Source organism: Plectropomus leopardus, chromosome 5 (assembly GCF_008729295.1).
Source record: "Plectropomus leopardus isolate mb chromosome 5, YSFRI_Pleo_2.0, whole genome shotgun sequence".
Taxonomy (NCBI): Eukaryota; Metazoa; Chordata; class Actinopteri; order Perciformes; family Serranidae; genus Plectropomus; species Plectropomus leopardus.
Genome location: NC_056467.1, coordinates 2,968,085 through 2,987,861, shown reverse-complemented (window position 1 = coordinate 2,987,861; position 19,777 = coordinate 2,968,085). Strand labels below are relative to the sequence as shown.

At 38.9% G+C, this 19,777-nt stretch overlaps 1 protein-coding gene across 1 annotated transcript in view; it reads left to right on the top strand.

Moving 5' to 3' along the window:
• The window catches only part of phldb1b (pleckstrin homology-like domain, family B, member 1b), a 157,148-nt gene that overhangs the window by 39,079 nt on the left and 98,292 nt on the right, over positions 1 to 19,777 (top strand). Inside the window, 2 exon segments of the mRNA XM_042486315.1 lie at positions 2,517 to 2,640; positions 4,898 to 5,068. Of these exon segments, the coding sequence (XP_042342249.1) occupies positions 2,517 to 2,640; positions 4,898 to 5,068 (295 nt within the window).

The window sequence follows — 19,777 nt, the reverse complement described above, 5'->3', positions numbered from 1 at the left end:
GTGCCTGTATACAGAGTGTGTGCCAGGTGTGTGCGCATGTGGATGCGAGAGCGAGGCTCAGTCTGGCCATTCCTCTGTGAACCCAAATAACTGAGATTGATTTTACTATTTTCAACAAATGACAAAAAAAGTAGGCCTACTGAAAATAAGTGACACATTTTGCTTATCGCACGACTGATGGATAGATCGCAGCAGACTGACAGAACAGTCAAAATTTACACTGTGGAAAGTGACTTCTGCAGAAGTTTTACTCTCAGTGCGTCACTCCGTCTCTCATCCAGCTGCTCTCTGCTGCTTTAGTTGTTATTGTGTGTGTGTGTGTGTGTGTGTGTGTGCGTGCGTGCACGTGCGTTCCTATTTTTTTATATCTATTTTGCATCCTCCCTTATTGAGGTCTCAAGGTTGAAAAGTATGTTCATACCTTCCATGTGACAGAAAAATGATTGGTCGATTTGATTGATCTAAATTATCGCATAGTATGGCAAAATCGGACAATTGAAATAATTGGCTGTTGCTAAAATGTATGCACCATACACAAAATGTAAGGGGAAGGGGCGATCAGTCCTGCGGGCTGTACTGGCGTACTGCCTATTTCTCTCTGATACACCAAAATATATATAACTCTTTTTCTTTTCTCTCATTGGAATAACAGGAGAAGTAATTTGTTTAATTATGTCAAACCCTGGGAGGTAAAGCTGCAGAGAAAAACCCAACATAACACATTCTGCTGCACCCCTGCCAGAACTCCCCTCCGCACTCAGTAATTTGACAATGAGGAGACGACTAAAAAGCCGGATTGTCTTTATGCTCAGGCATCGCTGTGCTGAGAAGTGCTCATCACAAGTTAGCTCGTTGATCGCCCTCCAGGAGCTTCATGTTTCTTAATTGCGGAGTGCTGTTGCTATGGTGACATCCCTTCCCCCTCGCTGTGCCGAGAGCACACGGTGGTGCTTCAGGCAGAGCTGCAAGGGGGAGAGGGGGGAGAAGGGGAAGACGACACACACACACACACACACACACACACACTTCCTTCAGTGTGTGGAGGAATATGTAAACAGCCAGAGCAGCCAGCTATGGAAATGACCTCCCATAGTGAAGACATTCAGACTCCTCTTCTCAGCTCCAGAGGGGAAGATGGACCGCTTGCTGTAGGCCTGGTGCATTAGTGGAGCAGTAAAACTGCCATTTGTGCAGGACAGAAATATGAGTGTTATCTCTCCTCTAATAAGAGATATTCACTTTGTTTGTGTCATGCAAAACCAATTAGTTCAGCTAATGGACAGGAAATAATTGCTGATGAGGTCCCATTCACGGTGTGCCGTTCGTTGTCCAGACAGCAGCACTTTGTACACAGAGATCCTGCTGTAGGGCCGCAGGTCCATTTTTTTTAGCCTCTTTTATTTTTTTAGAACCAAATGATGGCAGCATCATCCCACTCAAAGTGTGTAATATTAGACAGCATGCCGGCATAGCAGAATCAAAATAGGCGTGAGGGGTGTGACGTTTCACACAACATTGTCAGCCTCTATTGTGACATATAACATAAGCATTGGCAGCACTTTCTAAACAACTAAACAGCTTCTCATGTGTACAGATTACACTCTCGGTATCCTCCCGCGTCTGCTGTTGATGTTCCAGGATGCTACAACCAGTGCCAGGATGTTAACAAAAGCACATGGTTAGGATTAGGTAATAAAAGCATGTGCTTAGGTTTAAAAAAAAATCATGGTTTAGCTTTATATTCGTTAGAAGTGAAAGTCCTGGGTTTGTTTGACCCATCCATCGTCCCTCCCATCTGCCCTACAGGGACCTTCCAGCTCCTTATATTACGTTGTAACCTGCAGCATTTCAACCTGAAGCTGTCCAGCGGCGTATCCACACTGTTACTACCTCATGTGACGCAGGAAAGACAAGACAAATTCTCTAATTCTGTAATTGTACCTAATGTACACAATGGCGAGGTGGCAGAGTGGCGTGATATTCCCACCTTGAACAGTCAGTGATAAAGGGGCTAGAGTTTTGCCGTAGAGACAGAAAATGTGACACACAGTATGTTGCAATGTCTGCAAAGCTGTGATTGACATTTTCTTTGTGGAGACTTTCAGTGTAGGTGTTCCCAGTCAGTCTCTGATTTATAGCACCTGTAGCTTGGAGTGAGTTTGTACAAATAGTTATTTAGTACAAAATAAATACCACTTTATTTGAATGATATAATGCAATTTGTGGCATGTTTGTGTGGAAAAAAATGCAACAATAAATGGCACTAAAATGGTAGTAAAGCCTACCAAGAAGTGGGATTTTTATAACCACCCTTATTAAGAACATCCCCCTCTATGATTACAAGTAAACCACATTTTCCGCAAATGTTTTTATTTTCCTGGCCAAAGAAAGGAAAAGCCTCATAATCAGTCAATTTGAACGGTACATTTACAACAAACTGTTGATTTAAAAAAAGGCACATTCATCCAAACTCAAGATAAATGTAATTAACACTTTATTTGTGACCCACTTTTTAGAGCACTCCACTGGATCTATTTGAGACTGGAAAGGGGCTGAAGTTCCAGGCAGAGCGCCCCCATCTGGTCAGCCTGGGCAGTGGACGACTGAGCACAGCCATCACCCTGCTGCCCCTGCCTGAGGGTGAGATATAATCTGAATTATATTACAATAAAAATAATATAATAATTGTTATATTATTATTTTTAGATAAAAAGAATAGAATATCTTTATTGTCATTGTAAATGTAACATGAAATTGGATGATATTATTTCATTATTATTTTTGAAAACTTTTTAGGACACTTTTAACATTTCTAATCACACTTGCGTTATTCAGTTATAGTCGAAAACAGAGCAGTAAACGTATTAGGTTTCAACCTCACATTGATTTTCGATATTAACTTTTTATTGTGCTGCCAGCTTTATTACATTAAGTGCATTTTAGATTACTTTTATTACATTTATCAAGTTTTACAAAGGGCCACAACAACAACAACAAAACACACACTTATACGTCTCTGTTGACCTGTTATCACCTCTGTCTATCTTTCAACTTCGCCTGTCTCAGTCTGAGCTGCAGGCAGGCTTCATCATGTGTTTCTGTCTGCTGACTTCTTGGCCTTTGGTTTGCCTTTTTGCATGATAGTCTTTTTGTTTTCTGTGTTTGTATGTGCGCGTGTGCGTGCATGTGTGTTTGTGTGTGTGTGTGTGTGTGTGTGTGTGTGTGTGTGTGTGCGTGCGTGTGCGTGTGCGTGTGCGTGTGTGTGTGTGTCTGGCTGTACCTGTGCGTCTGCCGGCCTTCCTGTCTCTGTCTGTGCCTCTGCAGGCTGGTATGCAGGGGGATTCCAGAGGTTATGTCCAGGCAAGGATAGTGTGTGTGAGTCAGTGTGTGGGGGGAGTGTGTGTGTAAAAATGTGTGTGTAAAGTGTTTTTGTTTGTTATGCTTGCCTTTGAGATTTTACCAGACTCTGAAGGGCAACACTGCTACTATTGTTCCTACTACTCAAGGTTGATTTTCTTAGGGTGAAAACTGCAGGTTGACAGCTACATTGAAGAAAACCAAAGACCGCTGAAAGCAGAACAAAAACTCGCACACTGCAATCAAGAGTGAACTTTAATAACAACATTTTGCAATGGGTGTGACCTGATTGATCTACATGGGTCAAACAACCTATTTAAAATTATCATATTGTCTTTTAAGATAACCCGATGAAAGTCTTTGTACTGAAACGTTTGATTAAACTTTACTCTTGATCGCAAATGAGGTGTGCGGGATGTCGATTTTCTCACTAAAGTCTCTCTGAATGTTGACCTCTGAGTTTTGGGACATCACAGTCCAAATGAGAGAGGATTAAATGTTGATACACGCATCTGAGTCGCCTTCACTTATAACCGTGTGCACAGAGCAATAAGCTTTGCAGCGAGTGGTGGGACAAGTGCGTCCTCTTTTTGCCCTCGGTTTTGCCTTTCAGGTCACAGACAGGCTGCACTTCCTTATTGTTGGCAAGGCTGTTCAATGAAGGCTTGGATACACTCTTTGACCCCATGGCAGCTATGTGGTATGACATATGTGCAGTGTAACTGGAGATTTTGGAGGGTTACAGCAGACAGCCGAGGAATAAAGAGACTGTGGCAGCGCAGGTGCTTTTGGGTGGAATTTTTTTCTCTTATAATCCAGATTTTTTCCAATAATTACAAATTTGGAATTCTTGTCTATATCTTTATTTTTCATGCAAAAATATTCTGACTGAAGGAGGGTTAACACCTGAGTAAAATGAATCAATCATCCCAATGTTCTATGATAGTGCACCAGCTATTGAGCCTTTTGGCAAGAGCAGACCTGATTTCATTGCACATGTGTTGCACCCCATAAGTATGATGTGATGTGAGGCTATGACTTCTCCTTTTAACCAATTAAAAACAAATTATTTACAAGTGCTATATTTAATCATTGGTCAAAGATAACACAATTAAGCAGTGCTTCTTGTAGTTGTTTGGAATAAAGAATATATATTAGGAATCTACATATAAAGAAAAAGGTGTAAAGTAGGATTATGATACAGAGGTTTATAAAGCATATAAAACACAATTGTTGTTGGTGTTGTTCATTTCTGCAAACCACAGATTCACAGATCATGTTTTGGCATAAAATCACTATAGAAACACTGATATGACATGTAGAAAACGTTGAATTGTAGATCATTTGTGGTTTGCAGAATTGTACAATGTCGACGTCTTCTTGGAGACCCGGCTGCATTTTCTTTATGATACTGTCTTTGTTATGGAAAGAAAAAAACAATAATCTGTTTTATCTGAACTCCTTGTTAGTTTATTTTTGTATATTATATTATCAGAGGTGGACCACTGGTGTTTTCCTAACTCTTCCTCCCTTCTCCCAGGCCGGACCACACTGGGTCATGGTCCCATGGACATCAACATCCAGGGCCCCGGAGTGGCTGCCCAGCACTGCTACATAGAGAACAGGTCAGGGGTCATCACGCTACACCCCTGTGGGAACCTCTGTGCTATAGACGGGCGCCAGGTCACACAGCCCGTCCGCCTGTCACAAGGTAGGAATTGGCTCAAACGCCTGTCCCATGATGCACTCTGTTGCACTGGATGCTCTCTGTTTCTGCAAGTTTGGTCGCACTTTACCTACCTGCCTGCCTGCGTGTATGATCTCATTTCCATCCGCTCCGTGCCTGGTCAATGAAAATGCAGCGTACAAGGCAGTAGGTCGGTTCAATAAAATGCACAGTCTGCGCTTTTAAATAGCTACAATTGAAGAACAGCCAGAGGTTCTGGTGTTAATGAGTTAACAGCTTGAGCTTTCAGGCACGCAGATGTCGAAGAAACCAGAGGAAGAGATGAATTGATTTTCTATCTGCTGCAGCCTGGGTGGATCTTAGATTTAGATGCTTTGGAGAATTTTACTAAAATGACCCCCTGGGATTTGGCATTTAAAAGGTAAAGGATTGCGAGGAAGCGAGGGCAGAGGTTAACTGGATTTTTCAGACTCCAGAAACACAAACCCAGAAAGTAGACAGACACAGGATAATGTAAATGAGTAAAAAATGGCATGTTGTTGCTGATGACATCATTCAATTCCTGCAGTGCATTTTTGAATTTGCATCAGAGTCTTGTGTCCTGTCGGCTTTGAACATGGTCCACCCATCCAGTGTAATAGCTTATCTGGGGTGTTAGGGGTTAACCGTGTCTCTGTGAAGATGTGTGCAGAGCAGTCTCTGATCTCCTGTTGCTGAGTGAGCCTTAATCACATCTCATCCACTTTATTCTCCTGCGACTGGACATTAGCCAGGAGAAGGCTTGGTAAAGGAACAGCACTCGGTCCAAGTCGGGTCAGCCTTGCCTTGATGCCGGCTCTCTTCCCTCTCTTCATCCGTCACTTTTGGTGTCGTTTCTCCCCTCTGATCTGATTGGCCGCTTGGCAAATGCCATTGGTGGAGATCATTTCGTGATCTACTCCATTCAGTCCAAACCCCACACAACTTTTCCTGATGTTGAGAAGTTCTCTATCATAGAAAAGTTTTGCTGCAGCAGAAGGGGCCATGGAGTCGAAAAATAGAAAAATATACCAAAAAAGTTGCAAGGATTTGAGGAGCTACTGGCTGCTGCATCTACATGCGCTGCTGTTGTCATAGCAATTTTTGGGAAGGCCCACAAATTACCAGAAATGTTTTTGTTCTGTTTGATGAAAATATGCATCACAATCTTGCAGTGTTGCTTTAATAAATCAGAGAGGAAGTAAAACTGTAAACTGTGCAAACGTTTCAATTTAATCATGGAAATTCATACAAGATTACATCAGAGCCTCTGATGGAGCACAGTGTGTTACGAGTTAAAGGGACACTACTCATCATTACTCACAGGATGTGAACTTCCCTCTGTGCGGCTGAGAAATCACACACTGTTGTGTTATTTCTCATTTTCTTGTCTGCCTTTACTTTGGGCGACGATTGTAAAGATATGAACTCTGAAGGTAACAGCAACTTTTCTCTGCATTTCATAATTAAAAAGTGATGCAAATTTTTTAAAGTCACTTTTAAATCACATTTAGAGTTAGATATGGCATTTTTAACATTTCAATTTAGTATTTTACATTTAGATTTAATGCTTGACATTTAGAGATAATATTTAACATAAAGGTTTAACATTTTGACTTAATATTTCACAATATAGATAAAACATTTCAAATTTAGATGCAACACTTAAAGTTTAGATTTAATGTTTATCATTAAGAGATAATATTTAACATTGAGATTTAACAATAAATATTTATATTTAACAATTAACTTTTAGATGTAACATTTAACATTTAGATTAAATATGTCGCGTTTAGATATAAAGTTTAACATTTTTTCATATATTTTTCACTAAAGAATAAATCTAACAAAGTTCGTAAATATTGCACTTACTTTTATCATTCATCATTTTTTCAGAGCTGAATGTGCAGAAATGTCGCTGTCACTTTCAGAGTGCACAAATTAACAATCTGTGCCTCGTACTTTACCGTGCACCAAATTCTAACAACACAAGCATACTGCATGGATTCATGTCACTCTTTTCTAAATGTTCTCTGCAGACAGTGTTAGTGTCTCTCAGGACTTTGCGACGTATCCATAGAAGAACATGAGTGTTGTCTGTCACTGTGTCCCTCTGTCTTTTGGTATGTCAACCTGGACTCTGGCTGGGTAACCTGAGCAGGGAGACAGGGCTATTTATACTGTCCCTCTCCCACAGACAGATCCCACTTTAGCCCCAGAGGGGGTTTCAGGTGGAAGAATGAGTGTGCGGGTAAACCAGAGTTCACTGACGGCGTCCTGGAAGCGTTTTAATGACGGAGGGAAGAGCTGAAGTAGACATGAAAGCTGGCTGTTGACAGGGCGGTATCGCTCTCTTTAGTGTTAATGGAGGCTGATACAGATCTAATTTTACAGCAGGAAGTGGATCAGACACTATTGGTTACACAACAACTTGCCACTCCCATGGGTTATGTACATTATATGAGTAATAAGTTGTAGTGCACTTAAATGTTTCCTGCAAAGCAAATGAAGTAAGGTCCAGAGGATGCATCATAAGCTATGACGAGACGGATTGTGTGTCACAGATCTGGTGCTGCCTGCTCTTTTTTCCTTTTTTTTTTTGGTAGATGGCTTCAACTTGTCAGTGTTACAATTAGTAGAAAATCAAGCAGTAAAAAGTCAGTAATGTTACAAAACGAAGATGTGCTTTAGCAGTAATCTGTTGGATTTGGAACATAAATCAGAAGAGCTGGTGGAGAGAAATCCCAACAATGAAAGGGCATGTAAAAACTAAGCCAGTTTGTTCAAAGCGGGATGAGCTGATGTTTTAAAGGGATAAAGGTTAGTCTACTTGATTCAGTCAGTCATGAGGAACTCAAAGGGAAGAGGAGTGAGGACATTAATACCCGTTTCCATCATTATTAGTGAAAGCACATGGGTTTTTGAAATACTGGTAAACCCACTAAATATGGGTGATTGGCTTTATTCCCCCTGCCAATGAACACACAGCTGCAGCACATGAGTCTGCCTTTCTTCTATTGTTGGCGTGTCCATGCCGGAGAACAGCAGTAGGATCAGCGGTCTTTGAAAACTTTTCATCAGTTGCTTCTCTTTATATATCTCTTATTTATTCAGTCTCTCTCTCAAACTCGGTGCAGACTAATTTTGAATAATGTTTGAACGCAGCTTAGGAGTGGGACAGTAATTGGTGACAGTGATGGTCATTGCATCTCGCCTGTTAACGATCTGAAATTACAGCGTTCACACGGGTGTTTTGTTCCCATCAATGCCCATTTGAACGATTAAAAACCCATGTCTACTGCACAGTCATTTGACCCGGGTGTGAATGCTGATCGTACGCGTTCCCATTGCATTAAAAAGCCAGTCGTTAGCAGGTTTTTTGTACATTGGGAATGAAGCGTAAGACAAGCTGGTTTTTAAACATGATTGTTACCATTAAAGGTCCCATATTGTGGTCATTTTTAGGTTCAGACCTGTGTTCTGGGTTTCTACTCGAACATGTTTCCATGCTTTAATTTTCCAAAAACACATTACTTTTCTCATACTGTCTGCCTGAATATACCTGTATTTTCTCTCTGCCTGAAACACTCGGTTTTAGCGCCTATCTCTTTAAGCCCCCCTGCTGAAAAAGCCCAGTCTGCATTAATTGGTCAGCGTTTCCAGGTATTCTGTAACAGGTAGTGTCTAACAAAAATAACTTTCTCATACTGGGTCCCTAGAACTGGGTAATATTGTACTTGAATGCGATGGATATTTACTGTAGATACTTTTGTTTAGATCTTAGGTACTTGTATGTTACATGAGTATTTCTTGCTATTTGATGTTGTACTTTTTACTCATGATATATTTTTTAAATGTTTATGTTTACACGTTATTCATGTTTATGCTTACTAATACTAATACATAGTTCAAACTACTCCACCAAGTCAAGCTAGGACTGAGGACTTTTTGACTTTACACTTTTTGCCCATAATATTCCTCTATTTTTTAAAAATTTGAAATATCTGACAGGAGCATTTTTTGGATTTGAGGACACTGGGGGCTTAGCCTAGACCTCAGTAGGAGGTCCAGGGGGTCCTTCCCCTGAACTTCTTGTGATGACCAAGCTCTGTTTTGATGCTTTTTTAAAATGTACTCTGGCACCTTATTTACCATTAAATTTTATTTTATTTTACTTTCGAGATGAATTATTAATTATTGTGACAAAAACAGTATTTGCTGTATTGAGTACAGAATACTTAACAAATGCTACCTTTAAAACTGTATTGACTAGAGGTGGAAAAATAGTTAAATGTATGTATTTAGTGGAAGTGTGAATGGAATGACATATTATTAGATTTGTATTATCAGGTGTATTTGTATGTATTTGTATTTTTGAAAAATACATATGGTCTAGGCTATATATTTAGATCTGGGGCCGTTTAACTTACAATTAAGTTTTTACACAGTTTCACACAGTTTTATTGCTACTTTAACTCAAGTAAAACATCTAAATACTTGTTCCACCACTGAACTATGTGGCCTCAAACTATTTTATCTTTCTGCCTTTTTGTTTACACTGTTTTTTTTGATTCAATAGAAACACACCGACTCTAATTCGAGTCAGTTGGGCAGATAAATATCATAACCAAGCAAGTAATGCCAAACCGTTATCGTAATATTTATAGCAGAGGCTAATGTGTCTCGAGGGAACACTTACCCCGAATACTCCCTTTAATGTGTTTTTTTATGGCTCTCAAATGCAGAGGCTTCACCTTTGTTCTTTTATATAGTGATAAAAGTATGCTATGATATGATAGAGGGAGCCACACCTTGACATGTACTGTGGCACTCTGTCTGTTCAAAACAACTTTATTGACATAACACTGTAAAATCTGACAAGCTGATTTTGCTTAAAATAACCCTGGAAACTGATTGCCCTAAAACATGTAAGTAAATATAACTCTTTGTCTTGATTTATATTTACTTTATATCTAATTGTTAAGTTAACTTAAAATTTAGTTATATTTACTTAATTTTGTGAAGTTCTTGCAGCTTAAAAACAAGTTTATTTAAATCAGTCTTTTTGAGTTTAAGCAACCTTAGTATACTGTGCTATATATCTGTATTTTGTATGTTTGTTGCAAACTACAAAATCATATTTGTATTTTCTTAAACATGTAAACAAAACAGAACTTTCACTTCGTCATTGGCAAAATCCTTTTTGTGATGATCGAGTTAAGTCGGACTAACTTGGTTTACTGAAGTTGTTAACACTTAAAAAACAAGGTAATTTCACTTGTCATTTCTAAGCTGCAACAACTTCACAAAATCAAGTAAATGTAACGAAATGTTAAGTAAACTCAACAATTAGTCAGTAAACATAAATTAAGACTAAAAGTTTGCTTACATTTTTTGAGGCATTTGGTGTCCTAGATTTTTTTAAATAAAATCAGCTTGTCAAATTTCATCAACCTCACAAAATTAAGTAAATAAAACTAAATTTATAAAGTAAACATAATTTAATTGACTAATAAGGTGGAAAGGTGAAGTAAGGTGGAGTTTTAGAGCCAGCTTTAGGATTTTTCTTTTTTTGAGACTTTCAGAATAAAGATTTAATATTAAGAGAAATATCATAATAATTTGAGAAAAACAATAGTAATATTATGAGAAAAAAATTGTAATGTTAGGAAAGTAAAGTTGTAGTTTTTACGAGAAGAAAGTCTTGATTATATGAGAATAAAATGTTGCAATTTTACACGAATAAAGTCGTGCCACTGTGGCACAGCTGAGACCGGGGACAGTGGTTGCCAAGGAGACTGCCTGTGGTATAGTTTGCTGGTGATATGTTTACTTCCGTAATATAATATCCCCTTTCTCATAAGAATACGACTTTATTCTCATAAAATTAAGCCTTTTTTCTCGTAAAAGTAAGACCTCATTCTCGTTATGTTACAACTTAATTCTCATAGAATTACATCTTTTTTTCTAGTCAATTTCATTCTAGTCATAATACGTGTTTTTTCTAATTTTGCTACTAAAAAAAAGATATTGCAACTTTTTTTTTTTACCATAATATAATAAGTTTATTCTTGTAATATTATGACTTTATACATTTTTGTCTTTAACATGGCCCTAATCCTATATACACGTGTGTGTGCTGACATTTTTCAAGGGAATCTGTTTCCTAGATTAGAAAAAAGACATGAATATAATCAGTGAATCAATAAATGTTATTGATCAGTTCCTTTATTGTGGATGAAGATGTGTGCCACCCAGTGAGAGTTAGTCCCCCCTCCACCGCCGTCTCTCCTCCCCTCTCTTTCTCATTGCACAGCTGTGACTCAGGATCTCCACCTTTTTCCCCTCCTGCTCCTCCTCTCTCTTTTTCTCTCCTTCAGTCTGACAGCCCCAGACTCTCTGCGGGCTCAGAGATGACTGTGAGTCAACTGTCTCTCACCGGAGCCCCGGCACTGTGAGACAGCGTCTTCGCTATCCGAGCAGCGCGGAAGGAGACAATGGACAGATTACAATGACTGTAAACTCCCGCACTGGTTTGAATGAACTGGGGATATACCAACGCACCAGTGGATGAGCCCGTGTTTTAACAAAGTGGGCAAGCAGACAGCTCCCTTTGTGAACACTCACATATCTGCAGCATATATTAAGAGTCTATGGGCTTTTAGGATTATCATAACAAAAGCGCGTCGGGACAAAAAGCCCATAAACGATCCTGTTGTTCCTCAATAATTCGCAGAAACGGAGAAAAAAAAAAAACAACACGTGGTTTTATTTAAAGGAGCTGAAGCGATGAAAACAGCGGAGGGAGAGAGGAGTTTCATTCATTGGAGTTAAAGTAAGTTGGTTTCTATTTAATGTGAGCTCGTTTGAATGTGTTTTGGTGGTTTTAGGTCGGTTGTAGTTGTGGTGGTGTTTGCTTTCAGCACTTGCTGGGCTTGTAATTAGTTGTAGCGGCGGATGGAGTTACGGACTGTAGGGAGACACGAAACAGAGCAGAGCAAACTGGAAGTGCTGCTTGTAGTTTGCGCTACTAGACAGAATATTTTGGGTATTATATTGTCAGTCTTGCATTGCTTCTGATGTCTTTTTTTAGTCTTTGAAGTCAGAATAGACGCTTTCGCCAAACCACGTTTAAAAATATAACAAATTTAACATTATGCTCTTATACGGGCAAACTACGCGTTAAAGAACATTTATTGCGGCTTTCCATAAGTGAATTTGAGTTTATTTGTAATTCGGCATATATACAGTAAACATTACCTACTCACACTTTTAAAAATCCTACTTTTATTGTGGTCTTTGCCCGTTATTTCTCAACTTGCTCGTCAACTAAAGTTTCCCCTTGTGGGCGGTAGCTAGCTGTGTAAAAAGTGTATATAAAGTTCAGATTTTATACTGTTTCGGATTATTTTTATGCCGGATGTTTATAAACACCCTTTTGACATTTTGAATTGCTTAAATCACACTTGTATGCAGACACATTTTGCATAAATGCGAGTAAAGTTAAAGAGGCGAGAGTTTTAAATGGAGTTTGGTCTGTCACTTCTCGCATGCAACACAAACACCTGCTTTTAGCGCTGCTGTCTCCAGTCAGCTCTAACTTCCCAATGCCTCCATGTGAGTTCTGTTTATAGACTACAAACATATACAGGTCTGCCAGATCTGCAGATACCCCCCCATCCAGCCTGGCATGATCAGACCCCACTGTGTCTGTCTACTGTTACACTGCTATTCCTGGTTGCCAATGTGACCTAACCAGGGCTGCTAACTGGAATAGAAGTGAGCTTTCCTTTCTGCTTGTTCAGAGGCCTCCGGGTCCATGAGTTCTCTCATCTGAAGCTCCCAGTCAGCCATAGTGGGCAGTACAAAACCAGCACCTTCTCACTGCGCCATTGTTCCACCCACATTACTCTACAAGTGTGGCTATTCTCTGTCTCCACCACACCTCCTCAAACATCTGTCTTGTCTGACACATTGTGTTGACCCCCGGTGTAAAGAAAGGATGTGAGGAGTCAGATAAAAGCCCCTTCTCAGACAGTCATGAGGCTGCTGTGAATGTGATGTGGGCTCCCAGCGGCCCGGAGCACAGGTCAGACATGTGTGAGGGGCAACTGGGGCACTGCAGCTCAGAGGGAGAGGAAAGGGGCTGGTAGCAGCTGGTGTTCATACGCTGGGTCAGTGTGTGTGTGTTCCTGTGTGTTGTTGTTGACACAGTCCATGACCGAACATCCTCTGACTGCACCGAGGTCAAGGCAATGTGTCCAAACGAGACGTAGCAGGGCCTCGGGTGGACCAGGTTGTGTTGTGCTGAATTCCACTCTGCTCTCCATGTCTGATTTTTGTAAATATGTAGTTTTGATAGGAACCAGCAGGACAAGCTTGTTTGGAGTGGGAGTAACAAAAAGGCAACTCGTCTCTTCTTGTGTCTACGCCCACGTCTCACAACACATACTGATATATACAGTTCTTGTTTTTTAACATTGTGTCTTATCTTCAGACAAAGTTGTAATTAGTGCAGTTGTTACAGTTAACCCTGAAACCTAGGCAAATTAACTAAATTGCCGTTAAAAAACATGGATGAAGACAATGAGCATGTTGAGAATACATGACCCAGAAATGAGCAAAAAAGGGCAAGAAAATTACCTGAAAATTGGCAAACGAATTAGAATAAAACCCCAAACAAACAAAAGATTAGGAACGCTGAAAAAAAAGGAAATGACTTGAAAAAGCTACATAAAATGTATAATTAATTTTTAAATATATAATTATGATAATTTTAAGTGTTTCTTTGTAAATTTCTCCCTAGCTTTTTTTAAAAAACGATTTTCCGTATGTATTACATTTTTGCAGTTTGCAGGACATCTCTTTGCCAAATTGCTCATTACCTGTTTTCCACCATGTTTTTGAAAGAAAATTACTTGAAAATTGAAAACAAAAAACAAACTGTAAAAAAGGAAAATTACCTTAATAACAACTTCAAATTTACAATAATTCTGTAAAATAATTAAAAATATATATAATTATGATAATGTAAAATATATTTCCTCTGAAATATTCTCTCTACCTTTTTAAAAAACAATTTTCCAAATTTTTAATAATTTTTTTGTAGTTTGCAGGACATCTCATCGCCAAATTGCACAATGCCTGTTCCCCCATGTTTTTGAAAGACCTTAAAATTTTGCAAAAAAACCCCCCAAAAATCAAACAAAATCAGGAACGTTAAAAAAGGAAAGGACCTAAAAACAACTTAAGATTTTAAATAATCCTATAAAGAGAATTTTAATTAGATAATTCTGATCATTTTAAATGTATTTCTGGCAATTTCTACCCAGTGTTTGAAAAAAAACTAAATACAATTTTGATCACAAAAAAAGTTCAATTAATTACGGAGGCAGTGATTATTACATGGGTAATTGTGCAGGGAGAATAAACTAGTCAGCGCAAAGTGATTATTTTTTAAACTTGTGGTGTCTGGACTTAACCCGAATCAGACATTTAGCTCCAGAGAACTGATTGGTTGTCACATACGAAGTGAAAAAATGAAAACAAAACATGAAATTAGACCACTTTGAGCAACAGTCTGCCTCTAAACCACGTGTAGATCACATAGTGTGGTTTGATATGTATTGATGATGGTCCTGCAGCCATCTGCCTCTGGGAGCATGTTTAACAGCAGGGGATTGGCTTTGGTCGGTCTGACAAAAAAAGGGGGGGCAGGGAACATCTGTTCGGACAAGCGGTAACCAGCCTCCGACACGTTACTGTGATGAGCGTCGGCTAGAGACGGCGGCCGACAGCATCTGTTGCGTGTGTGATGTGGATGCTGAGAGCAGCGTGATGTGATTAAGAGTTTTAAAGGGGCACTCTGCAGATTTTAACTCATGAGGCTCAGTGCACTCGTCAGGAGGAGAACCACTCAGACTGAGAAATTAGCTGTAAGATGCCTCCTGTGGCTCCCAGAGCAGCTCGGCTTTTTGAAAGATACTAACTTGTTGCATTATGGGAAATGTAGGATTCAGGGTTTTTTTTAAAGCTTGACTCATACTAGGAGTTAAAAGACAGGATATCTCAGCTTATGCTGCTTAATTTTGACCTTTTTTTTCCAAATCTGTCCCCCAACTTCATGAGAGTGCAATGCTGGAGTACCGCTTTAACTGTTATGGCTGATTTTGATGAATAAAATTGAGTTGCAGAACTCTTTTATCACAAATTTAAGTTGTTACGCTTTTAAATGGACGTGTCACATTACTGTCCTGTCATATAAATTACATGCGTGTTTAGGTCTTTATAGCACTATTAACAACTCTTACATTAGACGCTACACTAACTGGAATCGTAAATGTTCGGGGTGGGAAACACCAGAGGCCCCATGAGACGATATCACAATGTTTAAGTCACAATACAATAATAATGCAATTTTAAATGGGCTGTGATATGCTGAGTATGACGAAAAAAATACATTGAGATATATTTTAATCCATATCAACATCTGTATTATCTGTATTAAGAAGGACATCATTTTTTTGGGCTGCCCTTTGGACGCCTTTTGCAAGTATTTAAACCTCTGAATTGCGCAACCCCCCCCCCCCCCCCCCCAAAAAAAAAAAAACGTGAAAAAAGGCAACAAGCAACTTGGTAAGAAATGTTACACATATGATAAGAATTAAGTAGATTCATTTTTTTTTATCTAGGGAAAATGTTTCGGGAGAAAATCTAAGAAAATATATTTATAATTATCAGGATTATTTACAATTATGTTACAGAATTATTATCATTTTTAAGCAATTTTTCTAAGTCTTGTTTGCCTTACTTTTTTTTTCTTTTTTTACTTTACTTTTTCATTTTTTTTAAAAAAAAAAAAATATTTTTAGGTAATTTTCTTGTACTTTTTTACTAGTTTCTTGCTATGTTTTGGGTCATTTCTTCTTTAGTAACTCATTGCCTTCTTAGAATGTTTTTGAAGGGTTAATAAGATAAAGTTTCAAAGGGTTAATAAGATAAAATTTTCAGTCTGTTCATCTCACTTAAATATTTTTTATTGCAGCAAAACATATCTGTTGGAAAAAACAATTGATTACATTATTCTAGTCGGCTACCAAAGTTTAATTTGTATTTCTTCATAATTTACATGATAAGAAAATCAATACTTGGCGTCAGTGTATTGATATGATATTGCAATGCAAAAATATCACCATACTTTTCTGTATCGATTTCTTTTTTTTACCCCACCCCTGGTAAATGTGAGCTTCTTCATTAAAATTACCTGAACCTTTTTAGCTTTGATGTGGTAAATCATGCTTAATTAATAATTAAATTGCAAAAAAAATCACAATTTTCAAACCCGCTTAACAAGATGCAAAATCCATATTTTTATTCCCCGTGTAATATTATGATCACAGATTGTAAAATACCATAATGAGACTCGACCTATTCGCCTGATTTTTCCATGAGACCCACATAATAACTACATTTGCTGCGCAACAGAAATTCAAAAGCACGTGCGAGAAACGGCTGCCGGGAGCAACCGCTGTCTCCAGATATCTTCCGTCGTGGCATCTCGCTGGCGTCAGGCTGCTCTGACATGTGATCACTTCTTCCAAGTCGTCTCTTCCAACCTTTTATTTGTTCAGACAGTTATTCCCACATGCTGGGAATGCCGGGTTTGACCTCTCCTCCTCCTCCTCCTCCTCTTCCTCCTCCCCTGTGTACTCCTTTCATAGCCGTCCCATATCTTCCTCTGGTATGTGCGTCTGTGTTTGACGGCCTCCGGCTCTGAAGAACTGGAGTCATTGATTAACTGGTGGGTTTGACTCCCTGGCCTTTGCCGAGGCTGTAAACCATCATCTTGCCATAGCAACCGTCGGCCGTAGTTTTGGGCATCTCTTTTGTCTGCAGCTTTAGTGACGTCCCACGCTGGTAGTTTAGAGGTGACGCCTTTGTTTGTCGCGCTCAACAGTTAAATCACAAAAAAGTTTTTCCTCATCGTGAGCTGATTGTGAAAAAAAAAGTTGCGGTACAGAGACTTGGCGAGGAGAATGGATTTTGGCTGACAGGATGTGCGGAGCGAAGTGTGGCGAAGCTTCATAAATATATAGCTTCAGGGTAATACGGTGATTTTCTGCTTTTTGAATCACAGCGGGACTTAGGAAGGCTGATTTCCTCAGCTGCTGCTGGTATGTGCAGTGCTCTCATCCTGGTATCAAGTGGAAAGCGTTATAATACCAAACTGCACCTTTTAGATTTCCACTAAAGCTTTTGTAGAAGAGCTGACTGTACTGCGTGCTGTAAAATAACTTTGGATGTGCCGTATGTAAGCTCTCACATGTTTAAGGCTCCACCTGTTAAAGGATTAAAAGCCACTTTAAAGCCAGTCTGCCAAACTTTTCAGAGAAGGAATATTTATTTTCCTCCTTTTCAATTAAAAAATGGTAAATAGTAAGAAATAAAATAAACCCTTGTCCCATTTAGTGCACTCAGGTTTTCTTTTGTTGCAACAGCCTCACTTAGTCTGGTCGGATTTCAGTTACCGGATTGGATCAAATCTTGAAAAAGGAAAAAAATTAGGATTCTTAAATTGGGTTAGATCATGTAATCCAATCTTGTTTTTGATCTGGATCAAACCTTCAGTGTGTTGTTCAAAACTGTTTAGCAGGATTGAGATACCTTTGATCCACAAGGATCCATCAGGATAATCCTGATCCCAGCAGAAGGGTGGATTCAGGGACAAAATAATAAAACTTTGAAATTGGTCAAATATATATACAGTTGTTTTTATATATTTTGTCCTTGATTTGTTTGACAGTTGCAGTGATAAGACAGATAAAATAGATATCAGACTACCCATTAAGCCTTTCAGTAATGTAAATAAAAAAATAAAATAAAGTATTTTCTCCCCATAAAATAATCCCCTAAATAGCTGTCAATATAAAACAAAAATGATTTAAAGCTATAATAACAAAGATCTCTGTTTCGTTGTCATGGCAATAAGCAGTTTCTGCAGTGTTTATTTGTTGGCAGACTTGAAAAGTCTTGAAAACAAGCTGGTGAATTTATTTACTGGTATTATCAGAAGTCCAATCTTAATACTGCAAATGCAAGGGCTTCATCTCACTAAAATATAAACATAATATTGATACATTGGCCAGCCCTATCTAAGATGTAGCCCTAAAAACAGACTTAGTTGTAACCTTTTTTTTGCTTGTACTCATGTTTGCAGATTGGACTGATCAGCAGTTACGAACATATTTGTCTGGTCCAGTTGAATCAGAGGTAGTTAGGTGTAGTGGTTGCAGCAGCAGTAGTTAAATTAACATTTTTCATGTCGATCAAAGAAATTACTGTCGATTTAAGAGTTATTATCTCTGTAAGATGACTATCAATAACCTGTCCTAGCTCTGGTGCTGGATATGATGTCCCTGTTCTTAATCCAACCTATAAAGCTCTGATTGGCTCATTTTTTCCCAAATTAAACAGCAGTAATGAACACAATACTAGAAATGTCTGAGTCGCTGAGCAAAACCAAGATGTCGTGTCGAACCAGGCTACCTAAGATGATCTCTGCTGGCACTTTTTGCTCTCTAAGAGATGGAAATAAGAAAAGGCAAGTTAGTGCACTACTTTATCCAACAAAACAGATTCAGACCGTAGCCCTTTGCTGTCCACAACCCTCAGTAGCTGGTAGATTTTCCCTGGAAAAAACTCCTCTGGTGCACAGAAATGTTGATGTGATTCATGATTCTGGTTAGTTTGGAATAAACAGAAGAGCTTGACCATTGGCATGAGTGCTGATAACCAACAGAAACCTCATCAGAGAAAATGCGATTAAAAGAAACATCACAGTGCTGAGCAAAATACCATTATTCCTCCAGTTTATGTCCTTTTTGCATGTTCTTTTTGCTCTGGTGTGTAGACGACAGGAGTCCTGTGAACATGCATTAGATGAAATATGTTTCACTGCTTCTGACAGGCAGCATGGTGCACAGCGAATAACATGCGACAGCAGCCACGATGTGCTACGCCAAAGAGCCAAGCCACTGTTACGAGCACGTATTTAAATAACAGCATGCGTTTGTCATATCATGATATGTGTTAGAATACTTTAACGTACTGTCCTGACTGTGCATGAACTCACTCTGGTAGTATGTGAAGCCTTCTCGCTCTGACCACCTCTGGTTCCTCTGATCTAATCTTCTGGGAAATGTACTTGAGGCTAAGCCGACACACTGGAAAGATTTAATGTGGTCATACCAGAGTGGAGGAAAAAAAACACAGAGATGTTATTAGAGAAATGATGGAATATTTGCTGCACACACACACATGTCAGATAGGTTGAGCCGCTAACCACGTCTCCTTTTAATGCCACGATACCCTTGAGGCACGATTTGGCATTAATGCTGTTTGGCCCGAATGGTCCCAAAGGAACGCTCACAAGGCTGTGCAATGATCATTCTTGTCAGCTCTGGTATTAAATAAATAAATACTGTCTGATGAAGGTCCAGTCTTTTTTACTTTTCAGTATTTTTCCTGTTTTTTTTTGTAATAAAGACCACTGTGACACAGAATTGGAAAAAAATCTTTAAAATGCTTATTTATTTGACTAATTTGAAGACTTAAATCTCACATGCAGAAGAGTCAGTAGACCTTCTTTGATCGACTAAGGCAGCTTTTGAAATTAATTAGTTACTTAACGAGGAGCAGAAGGCAAAGCCTTCGATT